Genomic DNA, 17,956 nt, shown 5'->3' with positions numbered 1-17,956 from the left:
ACCCAACCCAAACTGCACAGTCCAATAAGACGATCCATCTTGCAGATGAGGATTGTTGAATTAGATAGGGAAAATTAGATTGGGAAAAGAGATAAAAGCTATCACACAAAGAGTAAGGATAAGAAGAATAGGATTAAGATAAAATATTTTATATTTTATTTAAAAACTTTATATGCTTCATGACCCAATACATAAAGTTTATATAGTTTCGATAGATACATTATATTTATTATATTTAATATGAATCTTTTTATATCTAAGAGACACTTTCAAGAACCAATAGTCAAGGTCTTTATATTGTTGAAGATAAAATGCGAAAGGATGAGATGGTGCCAGAAGTATAATGGCACTTCTTTTTGCAAAAACATTGCCCATGAAAAATACAAAATAATGCGATTACCGTATATTTGAATTCAGAGACATTTTACAATATCATGAAGATAACATCTACAAGATAATGGACAATCTTAATTGCTGAATGTAGACGAGTACCATTCCCAGCACAAACTATTTTGAAGCCAAAAATTGATGGTCAGGAAGGTCACCCTGTACTACCAAATGGGTATACTCAGGCTGGTGTTCTTTGAATTTATATATCAGAGGTTCTTTGGGACAAAGTCTATTTTCTCTTCATGATCCAGATCGGATATCAGCTCCTTTAATTTGCATGCATCTGTAAGGCTGATATATCTATATCTACAGGGCTGGACATGCCTCTGGTTCAACCTGTTCTCCAGATTTTAAACCAGGAAACTGACCAATATCATGACCAGCAATTGCATGAAATGGATTGTTCAATCCTATGGCAAATTCATCTGGTTGTGTCCCTCCACTTTGGAAATAATCAGCCATCTGCATTACAAAGAAAATGTCTGTGATGCAAGACAAGATTTGAACAACTAAATTTTTTTATCATAAAAGATCCATAAAATTTAGAGTAGACCTATTATCATCAGCTGCAATGTAAAATTTTAATGGTAGATGACTGCGTATAACAAATCGATAAAATAAAGCAAAAGTCTAACATCAACTTTGTAACTGAGTGAAGGAACTGGAATTTTTCTTTTCCTGATAAAGCAAGACATGATGAAGAGTTTAGGTGACCAAGAAAATGTATAAAATATTCAGATAGATGGTGAAATGTTTGGTGTAGAATTCAGTGATCAATTGAAGGTTCTAACAGTTATCTATCATCTTGGTAGCAACTGAAAAGGATAGGGCCATAGGAGGATTTGACATAGCAATAAAACTTGGGGAAGAACAGAAAAAATCGATGGGAATGAATATAACAAGAAAAAAAAGGAAGAAGAGGAAATGGGATAACAAAATTTTGAAATGTAGCCAAGAAAACATGTTCCTGGAAGGCTTGTGACTAGAAGACATAGTAACACTAATTTAGCATGTGATAAGGTTATTCGGGAGTATAGACCATGGATCAAGGGGAGATCACGAAGAACAAGGCATAAATTCTTTTTCTTTAGTAACATGACTACCATTGTTATACGTTTAAGGAGAAACAATTTAATTAAAGAATTGATCTAACATTCCAAAGTTGAACTTCGATTAGTCCAAGAATAGAACAAATATAACTCCTTAAAGTAAATGTGCGACTATAGTTCTCCAGGAATCATACATAAACTGTATCTAACTACTCGAAATCTAGCCATCAGTGGATCAACATCTTATGCAGACATTATTTTCTCCTTCTTTTTCGATTTAAATGCTTATGAAATAGTTTACCTGAATTTTACTAACAGTACCATGAACACATTAATAAACCATAAACACCTAAGTAACGAATATAGCGATTAATTTTCATTATTTTCGCATCATAATTCAAAGGACTATAACTGATGTGGTTACCATAGTTCACCTTACTGGTCTATATCGGTGTACCAACCGATTGGCGATACAGTATGTACCAAACCATACTGATGTACCGACATATTGTTATGGACAAATCTGTGAACAAGGTGTTCGATATAATGTTTGTGTATGTCCGTGTCTTTCAATTTTGTTCATATTTTGCTCAACATGTAGAGAGCTTGTAGTAGGTTTGGCAGCCCCATTTTGATTAGCTCTTGTGACCATTTTAGTCTTGTAAACGCAAGTTGTGTACAATCATAGTGCAAAGATAAAACTGCCCAAAAATAAGCCATCTAGGTAGTCATTTTCGGGAGTTTCCTAACTCCGCAGAGTGATGCGGAGTGTCAGCCAGCATAGCACCTAGGAGCTACCTGGGTGGCACATGGCTGAATGGGCCTTCGGAGTAGTGTCTAGGGTTGTTTGTTACCTTGTTCCACAAGAGTGTCATGTGGGCAATTGTGGGAACTTTTAGCCGCGACGTACTACCTTAGACCCTTTATTGTGCGACTATTCAAAGCTTGCGAAGTCTATGTTTGTAATTTGTATTGCCTATTAAGTGTTTACTAAAATATCTGCTTGTGGGATCCCGAGTTAAACGCTTCCTCTAACCCATCTTCTCTTTTGCAAGTCCTCAAGAGATCATAAAAGGTTTCGAGGAGGCTGACTTTTTGTAGACGGACACGCAAAGATGCTGCACAACTTAGGCAAACAATTTCTCAAGGATCCCGAGTTAAACAATTCCTCTAACTCATCTTCTCTTTTGTAAGTCCTTAAGGGATCATAAGAGGTTTCGATGAGGCTGACCCATTACGAACAAACACACAAGGGTGTTGCACGACTTAGGCAAAACCAACTAAGTCCATGACAATACGATACAATGGGGCATATCGACAAATCGATATGTATCACTCGTACCAATCCCCTATCGGACTGGTACATACTACCCATATCAGATAGTATGCCTCAATACGCCGAACCTTGATGGTTACTTTGGTCAACTCCATGCATAATCTTATGAAGAATAGATATAGACTACCAGGTATTAGCAATGGTTCAAAAGAGTAACTAGAAGAAAATGTTTTAACCATGTTATTGTTCTCCTATTGATTATATGAAAGAGGTTACTATGTCAAATTCCTAGAGAAAATCCCCCATTTTCTCAAGCCTATTCTTCTGTTAAGGTGCTTTAGATTTTTTTTTTTTTTGCACAATCCAAAAACATTTAGTTAATGCAACTTTGAGAAAATTTCATGTAAGATTAGACGTTGAAAAAAAGAAAGCAAATGCCAAAGACATCCGATGGTGACTCATGAGTTATATTGTTTGCAAAGAGATCTTTTCTCCTTTTGATAAGATTGTTAGCTATCATACTACCATAACCTGGACAAACACATCCCACTTTCTCAATTCCTAAAAAATGGATAACTCTATAACTCTTGGTCTAAAATTAGTCTATATATATACATATGCCTATGTTAATTGTTTGGGAAGTATTTCAAAATGTCCTATTAGTTCAAAAGGCATCATGCCAATTACATTTGATTCATTTCATTGACACCTCTGTACACAACTAAGATACTTTGCTTGACTTATAACCTGTCCTAGTATGTACTTCGATTTATATTTTATATGATACTTTGAAGCCAGGATTAATTGTTAGTATAATACCAGTTTTGGCAACCAGTTGAACTGATATAAATTGGTATACCTGACAGTAGACAGACCAGTACCATCCATACAACAAGAAAAATAGAATACTAAAATACTGAAGTCCGGTACATGTCTTTCGTCAAATAGATAAATATTATTTGGTATTATATCGATCTGACTGGTATTTGAATCTTTGTTTCAACGCCTCTCTGATTATCAACTCCCACAGGCTTCTTCCAACCACAGTTGTCACCACCTTCCACAGGAAGTTTTACATAAATCCTTGGTAGGTTTTTCATAAGCACACAAGAAACGGCAATATTTATCAATCAGCATTCAGTTTGTCCAGGTTATTAATTTGTACATCATTCAAGGGCATCTGTGACAGTTAACATATGACTCATTTGTGGGCATACAGTTTCGTTCAAGCTAGTTACAGTTGATATCCATGTTGCAGCAACCTCTTGGATGCGGCTGGAATGGTTCAGAACATAATGGTGAACTATGCAGGTTCAAGTTTGTAAGAGGACTGGATAAAAAAGCTTAAGGCCTGCAAAGTTATTTAATATGGATCTTTGTGGTTCAGGCTATACTGGATCTGATCAGTACATGCTCATCAAAGGTTCTACAGTGCACCATAAACCGATGTGTAGTGCAGTCTAATGACCAACAATGAAAATGTTGTCATAAGTAAACTTGAACTTGAACTAGAAAACAAGAAGTTAAGAGGGTACTCACATGATGGGCAAGAGACATTCCGCTTAAAGCTGCAGCTTCTACACTCGACCCAAGTAACCAGTCACCACAAATTCCTGCACGCCCATTAGGGTCGAAGATACAAGGAATCTCAGGAGAATTTGTTGGAAGAGCTGCACCCCTAGGATAATAAAAGAGCATAAGTATACACTCACAAGCCAATTCACAATTTTTTTCTGAATGTTTATTATTTGGAAAGACAATGCATACCATAATTGGACCCTGGTATAAAATGGTTTCTGTAGTGATCCTTTGGATAATCCAATAGCAGACTCTACACCCTCAAGTATATCATCCTTTACCTTTTCTGCTGTGGCACTAGGGATGTTTTCCTGTATGTTCATGTAAATTTCGTTTAAGTACCCTATCAACACCAACTAGTATCTGTAAAATATGAATAACAGCAAGAAATATGAGGCAACTGATCCACCAGGGATATAGCATGCTGTCATGTGTAATACTTGATTGCATTAACCAAAAGGATATGGTGCAAAAGAACAAACTTTTAGCAACCTGTGGAACTTTATTTCGTTTTCCATAGGTTGCAGTGCTAAGAAAGGTCCAACACTGAGGTAAGTCACTTTCCAAAGGGAAGAGTTTGCTAGTGTTGTTGCCCATCCATGAAAGAGAATCTACACCTTTCACAAAAGCTCCTTCAAAATCTCTATTCTGAGAAATTGGAAGAGGATCTTCAAATGCTGCAAGAAGCGCCCAGATAGAACTAAGTTCTAGAGTCTGCAAACACCAAAATATGCATGAGCACAGCAACTTGAATTTTATAATTTTCCAAGACTATAAAGTACTATTCCTACAGTATTTGACAAGATTCATCTGGGGAGGTGCAGCAGCAACCTTCATCTGTTTAGTTAGTTGTGGTAAGCCTGAGGATGAAAGCAAACGATTTGCACATTTTCCTGTTGATGCAGCATAAAATAATTAAAATCATAAATAAATTGAATAACTGCCTACTTTTAACAAGAATGCATAAGTGGAAAAAAGAAAGGATAACCATGCCCAAATTTATAGATGATATCTACAATATATTATTTATATTTAGTGGATCTCAGTTAAATAATCTATTTTCTGTTTCCAGTGTCGCAATTCCTTTCTGGAAGAGGCGTAAGAGATGTAACAAGTAGATGGATGTATAATTGAAGTTGCTTAAAAGACATCGTCTTGGAAGCAAAAGAAGGGAACTGAGAACAGGAAAAAGGTTGAATGACAAAACAAAGGGAAGTTGTATTCAGCTCTCAAGAAGTTACAAGCAGAAAAATAAATGAATATGCAATGTGAGGCTTAGCCCAAGCATATTAATATCCTTGTAGCACTATGCTTTTCCCAAGCATCTCCTAGCAATAATGAATAAATGAATAAATGAAGAACAGTCAGAACAATAATAACTCATATTAATATCCTTGAAGCACTATGCTTTTCCCAAGCATCTCCTAGTTAAGCTTAGACCTCAAGAAGAGAAACAAATGGAACATGGATCAATTATGAGCCACTTCTCATGGTTTTCATGAGCAGAATATTGGACATTAAATAACTTCATGAAGGACAAGAAATATTTTTTACAGAGAAATTATAAAAATTAATAACTTGATTCACCTAAAACACCTAGAAGTGATATAGAGGTAATATAATTACCATTATGTGCGATAACAACTGCATCAAACTGGCCATGGGGTTTCTCTCGCTCAGCCAATCGCCATGTCCCATTAAATGGCTCAATCTTACTTATCCAACAAGGCCTTACAATATTAGCCATGCGACTCTGCAGTTGCAGTTAAAATGCTACTTAGCACAGAGCTTGAAGGCATACCAACATAGAGAAAGAAAGGATAACCACAATCACCTGTGTGTAACAACATATCACCTGTGTGGAACCACAATCAGCTCTTAGAGACACTGTTTATGCAGATGAACTTCAAACTTCTAGCCACAATTTAACCCAACAGCATTCCCAGCACTTGGACTAGAGACACCATAATTTTATCTTTGATATTTATTATCTTGGAATTGAAAGCTATGCTTGGTCAACAAGATAATAAACTACCATAAAATTAGAAGGCAATGCATGCTTGGCTTTTCAAAATATGGATAATGGTTGGTGTCCATAGGTTCACTCTTAATTTCATAATAGAAAGCATCTGTTGTGCCAATTGTTTCTGAAGGTCACAAGTGCAGAAGTAGAAAACTTATACAAATATTCATCTAAATGACTAATGTAATATTTTCCAGATATATGGTTCTTTCATTCTGTTGCATGAAACTAGGATAACATTTTGCAACTAAAGCAGAGTTCAAAGCTGATTTCTGATTCAATTATGGAATTTGGAAGTCAAATGAACAAAAGAAGCAGAAAGGGAATTTTCATAATTCAAACTCATTATTCACTGATCCTCTTAAAATTACTGAGGAAAATCATTCAAACATAAAAGAGAGAATTTAACTTTGACCTGACTTATAATTGAATCCATCAGAGAACGCATTCCTTTCATGCCTACATATCTTGAAGCAGAATACGGTACAGGAGAAGCATGCCCACCAGCTTCAAGTTCTACTAACAGTCCCTTCCATTCCCGAACCAAGCCTTTCTCCAACCATCTATCAACAAGCTTCTGAAATCTTAAATCACTTACAGTAAAGAACTGAGCAGCATGATCAAATATGCATGTCCTGGAATCAATGATCCGCGTTGCCATCCTCCCACCTAAGCCATGCATCCCCTAATAATAGGACCAGAAAAATCAACATTTTATATTTATTATAAGATAACTACAATGCCACTTATAGTCAAGACAGTGATAACATGGTATTATAGTATCCCCAATGCAGATACAGAACACAATAGACCAAACAACATACAAGTTGATGCAAAACATGGATTTCCTTCAGAATACCAACCAGCCTATAAGTTAATTCTAATTAGAATTAGAAGTTCTAGAAGAAAAAAAACTCACCAAGAGGTTCAGCTTTCGTAGGATTCCATCCCACATCTTTCTTCCAAAATCATGATGTTTGCTTCATCAAGTGAGCATAAAATGGTGCATAGTAGGCTGTTCTGAATAAACAAGTCTATTTATTTTCAGTAATTAGAGATGATACTTTATAATTATCCGTTCATCTAAATTTTATCTGATTCACATTTCCCATTGTCTTAATAATTTCTCAAAATTTTAAAATTAATGAACATTTGAAAATATCACCATCCATGACAATTTTCGATCCCATCAAGCACAAAGCTTTCATGATATATGTCATGGATTGACCAATCAATTCTACATATTCCAGCATTGCAATTTGAGTTGAGCATCTTAACCTACAATTTAACCATATGAAGGACAATATCGGCCACAAAAAGGGTATAGATCTTAGTTCAGGATCAAACACCAACATGGCTTAGAACAAACACATTGACATGATTGATTCGATTGTTAAGCCCAGAAAATGTTGAAAAGGAATCTTTATGGGATTCCTGGGGCCCTGGAAATGTTGAGGGGAAAAGCTAACATCTCTCTAGGAGTTGCAGATTAGGCAATATTGAAGCACTTGATAACTCTCACCTGGATGCTGCAACGTAGACATTTCCAGAAATCATGCACAAACCTTCCAATGGTGATGTGTATTTTTGGAACAGGAAATGCCCTCAATTTCCATAAATGCAATATACAAAAAATCTTCTGTGAAGAACAGGAAATGCACTTAAAGATAAGGGATTTCTAACAGTTCGAGTAGTGACCTAGATTAATGGAACCACCTTAAAAGTAATTTATATAGATATCATTTTCATGATATAGAACAACATGAAGGAATATGTTTCACATCCTCTAGCTAAACAACATATTTATATGCATGAAAAGGCTTAAATGCTCAAGTTGTTAGGTCAGTGACGTCAAACCACTCCAATTACGTGGAATACTCACCCTACCTAATCAACTATATCCACAACTAGATTCCTCTAAACCAATCAAATTCCAATTTCTTGCCGTATAAAGACAGAAAATCAAAATCTATGAAATCAAAATGAGGTAGCGCCTAACCGTATCGAAGACCGTCGACCGTATCCCTCTCTCCTCAAGCGTGAGAGCGCATACCAACCCAGCGACCCCGCCGCCGATGATTGCCACAGCGGGATCCCTCGCCACCGGCGTGGTGAACACGACCTGCTCCTGGGCGAAGCTCTTCTTGATGGCGGACCTTCGAGAGGTCCCATGCGGGCCCCTTCTTGGACTCCGCCGCCCGCCGTCCACAGGGCTCCTCCTTCCTCCGCCTCCGCCTTTCGTGAGGTGCTTCGGCTCCGCGGAGGAGAGCGGAAAGCGCGGCCGTGGGATCCTAGGGTTTCGGGGGAGGAAGGGCTTGCAGGGCTTAATGGGTTGGAGGACGAGCGAGGAGCTCAATAATGCAGTCGAAGTCATATGCCGCAGCGCGTGAAGAAGAACAGATTGGTTTTGAGAGAGCGAGAAGCGACTGTCGTTAAAACCTTGAAAGTTTTACATATATACCCTTCTAAGTTCCTGAATAACATACTCGCCCCTATACATTTAAATATATCATATGTATATAGATATCCCTCTAATTACTAATATCCATCCAATATTATTAATTATGAATACCAATAACTAATTTGAGATAGAAAATATATCTAAAGTTTTTAAGTACTTCAAATATCATTATTCATCCTTTATAAGGAGTAATCAATGACAATTAGAGTTTATGCTACTGGTAATATAATATTACTTTGAGTTTTGGAGGATATATATATATATATATATATATATATATATATATATATATATATATATATATATATATATATATATATATATACGAGTAAACATATGAACTTATCATTTAATTATCTTTGGAGCTTCAACAACATATTTTGATTGATGCAGATCGGTAGTTACAGCATGCTAATTAGTGCACATCAATTAATAAGCGATAAAAGGCCTCCAAAATAAGGATCTGTAGGTGACACCTACTAAATCTAAGAAAACTATGAAGGCAGAGCAGGCTTAAATGCTGCCAATGCAGTGGGTGGTATCACTGAGAGATCCACAATAGTTTCTACAAACTCAATCCACGAAATGTTTTGCTTACAATTCATGGTTTTCACATAAATTATCACCAAGTGAACAAGATGAGTCAGTTCCAATCAAGTTTCAGGTTGTTACATGCATCACATATAACTTACAGATTTTACAGCATCATACATGTTGACATGGAGGATGACAGCAATTGTTTGATGTAAGATACAAGTTAAGCTTAAAGCTTTATGCGTGTAAAAGCACACTTCATGTCTGTAAGGTGACACCAGTTCTTGTCTGATCTGTAACCTTGACACAAAGGGTTTTAGAACTCTCTCTATCGGATTTGAGACTTTGTTTGCCTTTCACATTCTTATGGCTGTTCTGCAACCTTATGGTGGTGGCTTCCGTGCTAGTGCCCAGACTATGACGATGAAATCGACCGCATAGTCCATTGCAGTTTTCTCCAGCTGGACTGGCATCACTGTAGCTCTTTCTTCGAGTGAACTTGGGTGATATAGCACGCGTCGGAGGTACCTTTTGAACAAAGAAAATGCCCTGACTTAGCTATGCCATAAGTATAGTTAGTTCCAGAAGAGCATTACTTGTAAACAATACTGGGAGAGCATTCAAGCCACAGAGACTAAGCCATGAACCAGCAGGAAGAAAGTGCTTCATATGTGATTCAAGATGAAGGGAATATTTAACTTTGTTTTGATTCTCTGATGCTACAAGCAACGGTTGTACCCATTTTTTGAAGCAATATAAATTTATGTGTTCTTTGGAAAAACAAGAGAGAGAATGTTTACTACTGATGCTTTCTAACTCATTATTTCATTGAAAGAGAACTATGAAGTTTATATAATGCGGTGTAATCACCAAATTCAACCGCCAACTTTTCCGAAGTCTGAACCTGCTTTTTTGTGTGTGGTCCTTTCCTTGTAATCACAATTGTATTAGAAGATCTAATTCTTGTAACATGGAATAAAAAATTTGCATTTTTCCCTAAAGTTTAGTCTCGAGGAAATATCCACTCAAACATATTTATGCCTGTTATATTAATCATATCAAAATCACACTAACAAGAACTAGCTCGAAGAGACAAAAAAATTGAGCAACACTATCCTGATATAACACACCATTTACAAATTTATGCAAGTTGGTGCTTCAGTTCTTCTGTCCAATTAAAATTATATAGTTTATAAATAATGAGGGTAACCCAAGCTGATAAACATTGCAATGATAAATGCTGGATTCCTGCTACTAGCATGAAAAATTCTATGTTGAGGAGCTAGAATTACGAACTTTCTGCGCTTTTATAATTTCTGATTTACTTGAATAATTGAGACATGAGCTCTAAGTGAAATCTTAGGATCATACCTTCTTTAGTTCAACCTTGGGAGGAGGACCCTCATGGTAGAAGCTAGGCATTGGATTTGCTTTGAAAACTAAACTCTTCCTCAATTCCTTCAGAGCTGCCTCTTTCTCTTCCTGGATAACATAATAAAATATAAAACTTAATGGTAATCATTTCATGCAAAAAAAATGAAGCAAGAAAGGAGGTACTTGTACACCTCTTTTTTTGTTTGATAGAAGCAGAAAGAACAATGTCCATTCTAGATCAAAGTAACTGATGCGTGCAGAAAGCACATGTTAAAAGCACCTGTGGATTCTGATCAATCGGGATCTTATATTTGGATTCAACCTCTCTGTTTAAGACTTTTAATATGCTTTCCCGAATCTTTAAAAGTGATCAACTTCATCTTTTCCTTTTTTTCTGACCTACCAAGTCCTCACTCTAGTAAAGCCTCCTTCAAGTTAACTACCTTAATCCAAAAGCATGCTCTTTTGTCACTACAATCAACTTACCCTATTATCCAATTGATCCAAAATAACACATTGTCAGCATCTTCTTCATTTAAAAATTCATTGACTTTTTCCTCAATGTTGCAATTGCATTTCATCTATGAGTATACTTGCATGTTTCTTTTTTTTCTCCCCTCTAGGTGAACTATATATTCTTCATTTACGACAATCAATCTTTTCTTGATTGTCAAAAAGAAGAAAACAATCACCAAGACAAATTTCCTGGTCATGGATTTACAAAGAGATTTCATTTTTAGACATATTGTACGAGGGTGGCCCGGTGCACAAGGCTACACAAAGTCTACGGAAGGTCAATATATATACAAGCAGAGAAACTATTTTATTTGAACCTTAGTGACCTAGATCATAAAGAAACTTTACTGTGACATGAAGCTCTACCTCTCCATTGACCTAATTGAAACAAAAAAGTTGTTGTAAATAGACACAAAGATCTAGCATGTGTAGCTTGTAGGGATTTGAGATTTAAGTTACCATATCAACCATAAGTATAAGACTAAAAGATAGCAGCTAGGAAAACTAAGATCTCGAAAAAACAAAGTAACCACATAAGTGGCAAACATGTAATCCACTGTAAAGAATGCTATAAAAATAATAGTTTGGTAAAGAAAACATATTGATGTCCTACTTGAAGTATGAAACGTATGGTACATATTTGTAATCAAGAAAAAAAATAGATTTTATTTTTTCCAGTCAAGAAAGGAGAGGTCAAAGAAATGATTTGTATAGTTGATTGGAGCTTAATAAAAAGCTATATTAGAGATACAGATATTAGTTCTTTACAACAAGTATTTAACAAATTTTATTTGCTAAAGTGACCAACTAGCAGACTTATGTGTGTTATATCAGAAATATCAAACTGTCAGTAAATAGAAAAAATCATTTCAAGGGAACACCAAATAGTTGGGACCTACTCATTTGTACAGTTAGTATGAAAGGAAATAAGTTGTGCATTTTCAGCGATCAAGATATTGGTGTGTTACAGAAAGCATTCAATAAGTGTCATATATCTCTTAGGAATTTGTTCAAGTGGTCAATTAGTATGTTTATGCAAGTATTACATCAGATTTCTCATTTCACTGGTAAAGAAAATAAAGCAAGATAATTTATCAGTTTGCAAGACATGAATTCATATATTTAATGTCTCATAAGCAACTGCCCAACCATAAAAATGATGGTGAATAATTATTACACATATATAGCAGGAAGGCTCTAAATGTGACCTTTGTTTGATAGAAATGTGTGAAAAAGCAGTAGCGCTCCTACAGACAAATATAAGTGAAAAGTATGTGTATGTTGCTCCAAAGACTAATGAGACATAGCAATATACTTGAGCATATTTTGGATGGATTAAAAGACCAGTACACAGTCAATCCAAATAGGGAGATAAAACAAAAGGAGAACATATTAAATTGCAGAAAAAGACAAGCATAATAAATAAGCCTTTTTATTGGAAAAAATTAAGATCTACAGAACATGCTGGGCATCCTCAGCAAGAACATTGTAGAATGATTCCTAATAATACATTGTTGCAGTATCTAGAACTCATTATTTAGTATCTAAGTTTTTATGGATTCTGCCTAGTGCCTACACAATAAACGTCATGCAGGCAGCACTCGCATTAATAAAGAAATTCCAAGATGGATGTAAGATAGCACAGAGCTTAATTTTTCATGCACCGATACCGAGAAACATAGTTGAAGCAAGAAAGCATACCCTCGTCCTAGCTTCAGATTGTGTTTTCTCTGCTTCCATAGCCTGGTGTTTCTGTTCTAACTTGGAGTAAAACTGAAGTAAGAGGATAAAGGAGATTAAAACTCTGTGGATTTAAGTTGATAACAAATTAATTGCATTACACAGATAGTGATGGTACCTCCTTCCGCTTTGCTGCACGCTCACTGCATCTAAAAGTAGGGGCAGCTGCCACAGTTGTCTTGCCCTTTAAAGTTCTTACAGATGCTGCAGTACTATGAAATGGTTCAAGAAAAACTAACACAAAACTGTCTAAAGGCAGATATGATAAGATATAAAAGTAGAAAAAGGATACGAAGAAGCAACTGAGCAATAATCCTCATTGTCTGGTTGCACTGTATCATGAGGTTGCAAAGGCTTCACAGAGATGAGAGGTGAATTACTCTGCAATATAGCACAAAGCCAAAAACTGCCATGATTAATTTCATAATTGAATATACTTCATACAGAAAGAAAAATGCTTTCAGGAATACTCATCACTAGATCAAAATTAGAGATCACAACTTGTGATATTTCCAATGTTGTTTAAATGGTACATGCAAAATGCAACTTTTATTCTTAACGTTCCAAACCAAATGCTGTGAATTGGAAAGGTGTCTTAAGGATGAAGAAATGGATTCATCACGGTCAAAATTATGGTGCAACTTGTCACCATCACGATTACAAGATAGACGCTAGAAAGAACAAATGTAGAAGTACATCATGGTAACTGCTTATGGAAGAAAATACATATATATGCACATGTCATGCATATGAATTCTACAAGTCAGATGCTAGAATGGAAACAAAACACATCCATTTTTCTAAGTTCAGATCAAATTGAGGGAATGCATGAAGCATGACATCACCGATGAGTGAAAGTGAAATAAACATCCCAAGCAAGAAATGAAGGTTACCTGAACATTTCTTAGGATGTTTGCTGATTGTCGGCCATCTACTCTAGCCTTTTTGTCTCCACTAGCAGTTGCCTCAGCACCAAAAGCACGATTTCCACCTGAAACATGCTTTTCAGTTGCAACAGCTGATGGTTGAGGAACAGTGCGGTTTCCAGCATTAGCAGGCTTTGATACTGCTGGCTTCTTCTGATTTAATATCTTCTGAGCACTATACTTGTATACTGCTATGTCCCGTCCCCGACCCAAACTTACATTTCTAAGATAAGGCACTTCTTGCCCTTTATTTTCATCAGTGTGTGTACCATTAATAGCTTCATCTGACTCTATAATTGCTGAAGGTTCGCCAGGAAGATCGTTAGCTTGATCAGAGTTACTCTTGGATGCACGAGCAACAACACGATTTGATTTTTCAACAGTAGCCACTTTCATGATTTCTTTACCCATTGCTCTGCCAAAAGCAAATCAAATAGATCAAGTTCTTTGCAATATGCTAACAGAAGAGAAAATCCTTTACAGTATTCAACAACAAGTTAATGAGAAAACAAACATCTAGAAAGATCTTCCCTTGCATATCAAATAAAAGATAAGTTTCATGGGGGCACCTGAACATATTCCTTCAGGTAGTTGCAATAATACCTTTACGGTGTTTAACAATTAAGTTAAAAAGAAATCAGACATCTAGAAAGGGAGAACCATGCATCTATAAGTTTAATGGGGGGGTGCCTTGACATGGTGCCTGAACATTTTGCATGAGGTAGTCCTGATAGTATCATTATCATCTTCCACAAGGTAGACCTTGGTTTGAAAGGGGAAAAGAATATGCTCATCCTCAAAACAGCATAATATCAGTTTAATGCGCAAAAAATTGGTCAATATACCAGTTTATATAGCATATAATGCATTCCATAATCTCGACCACAATCAGAAACACTCATTTTTGTCTCATGAAAATTTAGCTGAAAAAATAGAATTACTGGAACAGCAAACAGCTCCTAATATTAATCCTATGAGGCAAAGGAAACGAGATACGGTTTCAAGCTTTTTTCTGTATAAAACCAAGAATATGCAAAGCCAAAATGAATCATGCACATCTACTAGCAGACTCCATATGTGGCGAACAAAATTAGCTTTAGAAAGTATAATCCAAGTCTATTTCTCAAATTAGTGAAGAAAAATCATTGTTTCAATTTCTTTCCCCAAAATTTTCAGGACAAAGATGTGGGAAAGTGGGACTACCGTAAGCAAAAACTTGAATAAAGAATAATTTTCTGTGGAATACAAGTTTATGCGACAGAAACGCATAGGAAGGATTTTAGTTTCATCAGTAATCATGACTAGTCTATCCCACGCCTGAAGCATTCAATTAAAGAATACAGTTTTTTTACGTTCAACAAGCTAATAGCCCTTGAAGAAATGCTTCCCTGACTATATTTCATTTCCCCATCACTTTCATGCCATAGACTATAAAAATTAGCCATTTCATACAAACTAATTAAAGAATCTATCAGTTAACACCGTGTGCATTCAAAAAAAATTCTTTGTGGCCATCAACGCGCAATAAACATCACCGATCGAAAACAATATTAACACAAACACTACCCCTGAGGGCAATAACTTAACCCAAACCAATCCAAAGATTAAAAAAAAGAATTGAAGGGGAATCAGACGAAAGTAACAGCGCACTTATCCGGTTCTCGGAAAGAGAAACAGTGCTGGCGGGCTCATCTTATTAGGCCCAAGAAACAATATCATTTTAGCGAAGTGGAATGGAAAAGGCAACGTTATCTTCGTCTATTTTGAACGCAACGCTCAAAAGATGGATTCAAAACGGGTGGCCGAGAAAACCACATTCCGCAAGAAATGTCAAGGCGCAATCTCAAATTTTGCCACCCTAAGAATCAGAAAAACCCCAGTCGAGAAAGTAGTAGCGAAAAATCCGAACAAAGAACAGGAGAACCCAAACGTCAACCAATCGACCCCTCGATAATCGCGATCGAACAGCTCGTGCATTCGATTCACAAAGAGGAAATGGTCAAAACGAAAGGAGGGACTCAAGGTAAGAAAGTAATGCCTTGGAATATGGCGTTCGTCCGTTCCGGGATCCTTCGCTTCCCTCCTCCTCCACCTCCTCCTCTGCCGCCGCCGCGGGCGCCACGACCCTCCTCTCGTCCGCCTCCGGCTCTAGGAGACGACGTTGAGCTTTGTCCGATATTTATAGCGGCCCTAGTTTAACGTCGTCAACTAACGGCCGGCGAGACAGCTCTCGCGAGGTGTTGCGTTCGAGTCCGAGGTAAACGGGGCCGGTGGGTCATATCAAGTGTGTCGGGTAAGCTGAAGCGGTGACGGGACCTGGATAAACCGGTCATCATATCGCCCGACGCACGAACTAATCCCTCATAATCCGCTCGAAACTAACTCTGTTACCCCTTTTCGTTTTACATTCTTTCTCACCTCTTCCTTTATTCGTGTCTTCAGGTGGGCCTCACAACGATTCAATCGTAGGAGAAGTAGGTAAAATAGGTGGTCACGGTCGATCGAGTGGGAAAAGGTTTTGGTTTTGTTCTAATCCTTTGCAACGCACGCCGCGTCATTGAATTCATTGCGACGGGAACTCATCAACCACTGGTCTGAAATTACAGATGTGCCATCGATCAATTAAAGCAGTTCCCTTGTACGAAACAAAGGCTGTAACGGTTTGGTAGGTTTACATTGCCATATATTACCCTTAACCTTCCTCACCGATTATCCATATAAATGAAATTAAAAAGGCGAAAATGCATATTATATATATAATATATCATTTTATTGTAATAGAGTTGTTGACTTTACATTAACAAATACAGTGGTATATTCTGACACCTTAACTTTAGCTTCAAATAATTTTCTATTTAATTTGAGGTTGCATCCACGTCTCTTCTAATCCTTTTGTCTACGAATTTGAAAGTTGACAAAAATATTATTTTCTTAATTATCAAATAGAAATAATAAAAGTACATGTATTATTTGTACAAAACTCAAAAAAATGATAAATATTTATTGTTGGAAAAAAAGATATTTTTTTTAATTTGAATTCGTTGGCATACGTGCTAAGGACACTAATTAATTGTTTTTGGATTTTAAAAGAATATTATACTAGTTTTTATTCTCGATATAAATTTGATATTTTTAATATCTAAGAGTCTGCCGTAATCAAATAGAATGGGAGAGTGACGCCACCTGGCAATATGAACCCTCTCTCTCCCACCCGCCCACCTCACCCGTCCTTGGGGGACCCTTCGGGACCAGTTAAAAGAGTCCCACTGATTGGACGTCCCCTCCACCTGCTGTCACCATTCTAGTACCGTCTTAGGTTGCCAGCTGGATTGTTCTCGTGTAGTTATCACCTGTTTGGACCGGGTCGGTCGGTTCTCTTGTGATCCGAATGGCTTCATCGGTCCAATCAAGGCTTTGGATGGGTTCCGATAAATTATTCTTCAATGCAGCTCTAAATCACATCCACACGAGCAGAAAGCTCGAGTCAGTATGGGGAGCAGTAGCTTGCCTCAGGGACAAAGCCCTCTGATTTGTACTTCCTAACCCTTATAATAATGGCATATCATGCTGAGAGGGAGGGAGAGTATTAGGTTGGCTTTCGCTGTATAGTATTCTTATCAGGCCAAAGGATGAATAGGTTGCATTTAATGGCAGCTCTTGGTCTTCCTGATGAGACCAAATAAATCCTCTTGTGAAGCACTTAATACTTGTCTTCTTCCTTATCAGATCTTAGTGCAACATTAGCTAAAGTCAAGTAATATGACCTGATTTAATGACAACTTTCCTTCTGTCTTTTCTCAAATAAAATTTTGCAGACAACAGTTGAAACAGACGGTGTTCAGATGTGCAATATGTGTGTGATGTTTAAGAATTTTAATCCACGAGTAAAAATCCAGTATCTCTTAGGACTGAACACAAGTTTTAAAAGAAAATTTACTCACCTATAAAAAAGAAGAAATATGTTATACTTGATTGGAGGATTAGAGATGGAAGGAAGAAAAGGACGAAGGGCAGACAGGATAATATGGAAGAGTAATGAAAGAAGAATGATGGAGAGGAATAAAATAAAATTGTGCTTACTTATCATCA

General features: G+C 36.7%; 2 protein-coding genes across 3 annotated transcripts; both read right to left on the bottom strand.

Moving 5' to 3' along the window:
- Nucleotides 1-374: 374 nt before the first annotated feature.
- On the bottom strand, nucleotides 375-8,723 carry LOC103993963 (uncharacterized). 2 transcript variants are annotated; one of them, XM_065194663.1, is made up of 9 exons: nucleotides 8,316-8,723; nucleotides 6,732-7,001; nucleotides 6,128-6,148; nucleotides 5,920-6,046; nucleotides 5,125-5,186; nucleotides 4,786-5,007; nucleotides 4,483-4,604; nucleotides 4,255-4,393; nucleotides 375-852 (listed from the first exon to the last, which is right to left on the bottom strand). In XM_065194663.1, the coding sequence occupies exons 1-9, from the start codon at nucleotides 8,688-8,690 to the stop codon at nucleotides 697-699; spliced, it is 1,494 nt and encodes a 497-aa protein (XP_065050735.1). In that variant the 5' UTR covers nucleotides 8,691-8,723; the 3' UTR covers nucleotides 375-696. The 2 variants fall into 2 exon arrangements, with proteins under 2 accessions (XP_065050735.1, XP_018685235.2); XM_018829690.2 differs by lacking the exon at nucleotides 6,128-6,148.
- Nucleotides 8,724-9,365: 642 nt separating this feature from the next.
- LOC135680618 (protein WVD2-like 3) lies at nucleotides 9,366-16,061 on the bottom strand. Its single transcript, XM_065194662.1, has 7 exons — nucleotides 15,906-16,061; nucleotides 13,835-14,282; nucleotides 13,234-13,322; nucleotides 13,060-13,153; nucleotides 12,903-12,974; nucleotides 10,683-10,793; nucleotides 9,366-9,839 (listed from the first exon to the last, which is right to left on the bottom strand). Exons 2-7 carry the CDS (start codon nucleotides 14,276-14,278, stop codon nucleotides 9,570-9,572), a joined length of 1,080 nt encoding a protein of 359 aa, XP_065050734.1. The 5' UTR covers nucleotides 14,279-14,282; nucleotides 15,906-16,061; the 3' UTR covers nucleotides 9,366-9,569.
- Nucleotides 16,062-17,956: the final 1,895 nt, after the last annotated feature.

This window comes from Musa acuminata, chromosome BXJ1-8, assembly GCF_036884655.1.
Source record: "Musa acuminata AAA Group cultivar baxijiao chromosome BXJ1-8, Cavendish_Baxijiao_AAA, whole genome shotgun sequence".
Classification (NCBI taxonomy): Eukaryota; Viridiplantae; Streptophyta; class Magnoliopsida; order Zingiberales; family Musaceae; genus Musa; species Musa acuminata.
Note: the sequence above shows the minus strand (reverse complement) of the source record. Positions and strands in the feature narration are given on the sequence as shown.